General features: G+C 44.8%; 1 protein-coding gene across 1 annotated transcript in view; it reads right to left on the bottom strand.

Moving 5' to 3' along the window:
* Positions 1–550: 550 nt before the first annotated feature.
* Positions 551–3,868, bottom strand: part of LOC109315227 (heparan sulfate glucosamine 3-O-sulfotransferase 3B1-like) — a gene marked incomplete at its 5' end in the record, with an annotated part of 39,018 nt that continues 35,700 nt past the window's right edge. The window contains one exon of the mRNA XM_019542824.1: positions 551–3,868. This exon is cut by the window's right edge and continues 280 nt beyond it. Coding sequence (XP_019398369.1) covers positions 3,473–3,868 — 396 coding nt within the window.

Raw genomic sequence — 3,868 nt, 5'->3', positions numbered from 1 at the left:
GAGGGGGGAAGAAGATATCAAATGCTCGGGCAATGCCACCACATCACCATAAAGTGACATGGTTTTCACGAAAGCTGAACAAGCAGCTGGAGAGCTTGACTGGTTGCCTTGGAGAACGAGAAAGAAACAGAAGACTTAATTCCACACACTGCATAAACTGTCTAGTAGGAAGACACAAGTATCTGTAATAACTATTTTCTTCTGGTACAGTACTACTTTTCCAAAGTAAACACTTTCTCAGTTATTCAAGAGTGTCAGGCTAGTAGGCCTTTATGGTAAACTGGACATGCTAGTGTATTTAGTACTTAGTATTAGAGATAGGACCTAACGCCCCTTCTCCACAGAGCTGAAGCCAAAAAATAGAACTCCGACTAAACGTGTCTAGATCCAAAATGCCCCTGAAACTTGTGAAAAGTTTGCATCTGAATTTTATGCCTTGCTTTGCACTGTATAGATTACCTGCAACAGACTGGACACCACATAAAGAAGACTTCCTTTATACGACTTCTAAAATTGACTGACTTGATCCAAGGTCGTGCAGTTGTATTGCTGGAACTGCCCATGGCAAACCACGACCAGCCAGGAAACAATCCCATTTCCACCTGTGAAAATGTCACCATCCACTTGGGAGTAGGAAAGGTTTAAAACGCAAATACAAAATTTGTTCACACAATGGCAGACATTTGACTATGCTAAGCATCCGTATCTCCCTCTGGACCAGGGGATTTTTGCCTCTTGCAAGGGCAAACTTGTATACCACTCTCTCATCCCTCACTGATCTTGATGTGGTCTTCTCCATCCCAGTGACATTGCTAAACGTTGTTACTTCCCATGCCCTGACACCACTCGCGAGTGAAACCACCCTAAGGGCTTATCGGGGCTCTAAACTGGGCAGACCTTAGGTCCAGAAAGGAATATAACTGAATCTGTTCTTAAGGACACCACCTTGTTGCTCCTCTTGCTTACAGACCCAGAGGGCCAGATTGTTGGTCTCAGTCCCATTTGTGTAAACCTGCTCAGAATTGGGCCCACAGAGAGCAGAGGCCTGGTAACTGAATTGTGCTGAAGGAAAATCGTGCCTGCATTTTCATCATTAAACAGCTGTAGAGACAGCTGTATAGGACAGGCAAAAGCAAAGAGACTGTTAAAGAAAACGCCGTATCTGGGGAATGCCACAGAACACACACCGCCACAGCTGGGCATTGTTTAGTAACACGGGATTACAACTGTACTTGCTGTGGATGGGGGAGGAACAGGGGTGGAAATCAGACTAAGTTATATGGATAACGCACATGAAACTAGTGCATCAACACAAAAGAAAACCATGTACTGCTTGCCCATTAGTTCACTTGCTATTATTGCAGTATTATCCACACAGGATTTTTACAGTTTTATTACACTGCGCATATTATGCAAGTACTCATGCAGGAACATCAGCATGTTTATTTAGCAAATACCATGGTACTCCTACTACATACATTTGAAACACTCCTGCATAACACTCGATTTATACAACTTACTGAATGAAACCTATGCTCCGTGTTAGAGACTATAGAAATATATGTGTGTGCGTTCACCCTGTAGCTGCACAGTAATGATGGCACAGCTTTGCTTTTATTCTTTTCTGCAATTGCAAGGCTTTTTTGCAATCGCTATGTGACTGAAAGGTCCACTGAAGACGCGAGGGCTTCAGCCCAGCAAAGACACGGGAGGTATAGAAAGATTATCCAAAACACCCGAGTCTGCAAAACTTGGCCAGAACTCTCCTTAGAGAAGGATTCCCTCTCACTAGCTACTTCTGCACGGGCTGGAAATGCTGCAAAAGCAGCTGCTCTAGTGCATTTCAACCTTTTTGTTTCCATTCCTGACTGGCACCAGAAACTGGGAGAGTAGAAACCTGGATCCGGAAAGCTCACGTCCTCGGAAGGCATTCAGCAAAAAGAGCAAAAACTGGGTTCTTATTTTATCCTCACTATCCAGAAGAACACAGCAGTTGCTTCTCCGAGTAAGAACAGCACTCTGAGTAAGAACAGTTCCCTCTCAGATACCACTGGTGTTTGATTCTGGATCTCTTAACCCCAAATTTCTGGAAAAGTAACTGCACAAGAATAAGTCCGGCAGCAATGGTAGGCAGCAAGCCGTGTATACATTTCCCTGCATGGTTCTGTGGATTCCTCTGAACCTTGCCCGGGACCACCCTCTCCTACTTCAGCAGCAGTCCCTTTAGAATGGGCCTTTGGCTAAGAGGTTACACCGAAGAGTGATGTAGACAAATCAACATCCAACAGGGACAAAACTGAGGGCCCACTCTCATTTCACTGGTGACCCACTCAGATCTCCAATTACAGTAAGTGGCAGCAGGGCCTTACTTTATCTCTTTGCCACTAATGAGCACTGAGATTGATCCCACCCTCCCTCCCTCCCATCCCCCTGAAATGGCTCCTGTAGTTCTATTGATTTCTTTGGTGCATCTAAGCAGATTGCTCTGCTTGCATACTAGACTAGTGCTTTTTAGAATGGGCTCTCCACCACACATGCATATGCACATAAGAGTGGGAGATTCATTTATTCTTGAGTATTTCATATCAGCAATAAGCATGTCATCTCTTTACTAAGGACAAGATTAAGTTTAGGAAAGAAATGCATAGAGTTTCCAGAAACTTGTTCTAGATGGGCACACGGGGTATGGTGCATGAGGGAGTGATCCTCCTCATTAAAATAAAAGAAAACTGAAAGACTGATGAGTCTGCTCTCCCCTTGGACAGAGGCCTCCTTCTGTTGGTGCTCTTTTCCATAAGAGAAGCTTCTGCACCAAGCAAAGCCTATGGAGGACACTAAAACAAAAAAATGAAAATCAGCAAGACTCTCAGGAGCACTAGCAGCTGCACAGCTTGGGAGCAGAAATACTGAATACTGATGGGTTTTGCACATCACACCTCTCCTGTAAAGTAGCTGCAATGTTAGGTACAACTATGTTCCACAAGTAGTGTAACCGCTCCCTAACCCAGGGTTATTCTGATGGCCTAAAGGAACATGGCTGACCAAAACCAGATCTAATGCAGTAGAGGGTGTGTGGTGGGGGTGGGTAAACAGAACACTAGTGGAACAGACTTAAGAGTTGCAAGATGAGAGCATTTATAAAGGCCTAATACCCGTAACAAAAATAAAGTTGTGCTTTTTTCCACCCCCTCCTCCCATCCCCTTATTTAAATACTAATTTTATTTAGGAAAAATGGAAGCACCAATTACAGCCAAAGAAAAAAGACATTAGAATAAAATACCGCGGAATGTTAAACAGGTTATGGGCTAACATTCTAGCCAGTGTGGTTAGGCAGCTTAGTGAATTAATTGCTTAAGAATTAAAAATAAATTATTATAAAATAGATTTCTGTACATTTTACATACATATATCTCTTTATATAAGCAAACCGTGCCACACGGGTAATTACAGAGGAGTGCGACTGCATCAGCCTCAGTCCCAGCCGAAGTCGTGCCCAGTCATCTGGTAGAACTTCATGTTGAAAGGCCGGTAGAAGTCCCGCAGTCTCTGCACCACCTCCTGGTCTATCTCGGGGTGGGGCCTGCCTTTCGTCTTCCCCAGACAGTGGGGTTTGCTGCTGCCTTCAGCCTTTTTCAGGCACGGAAAACCCTTGGTTTTGTTGAAGTAGAAGTGTTTGTCTGTGATGATCCTCTTGAGGCCCAGGAAGTCCTGGACCCTGCCCAGCTCCCCAGCAGGGTCGCTGATCAGCCGCTCCCCACTGACAAAGAGGATCTGCCCGATGGGGAAGTACAGGAGCCAGTTCTCCAGGTGCTTGGCATAGATGCCAATCTGGATGGCGCTCCACGAGGTGTCGATCAGGCCTGTAGT

The sequence above is a fragment of the Crocodylus porosus genome, unplaced genomic scaffold (genome assembly GCF_001723895.1).
Source record: "Crocodylus porosus isolate Cpor-Errol unplaced genomic scaffold, CroPor_comp1, whole genome shotgun sequence".
Lineage (NCBI taxonomy): Eukaryota > Metazoa > Chordata > Crocodylia > Crocodylidae > Crocodylus > Crocodylus porosus.
Note: the sequence above shows the minus strand (reverse complement) of the source record. Positions and strands in the feature narration are given on the sequence as shown.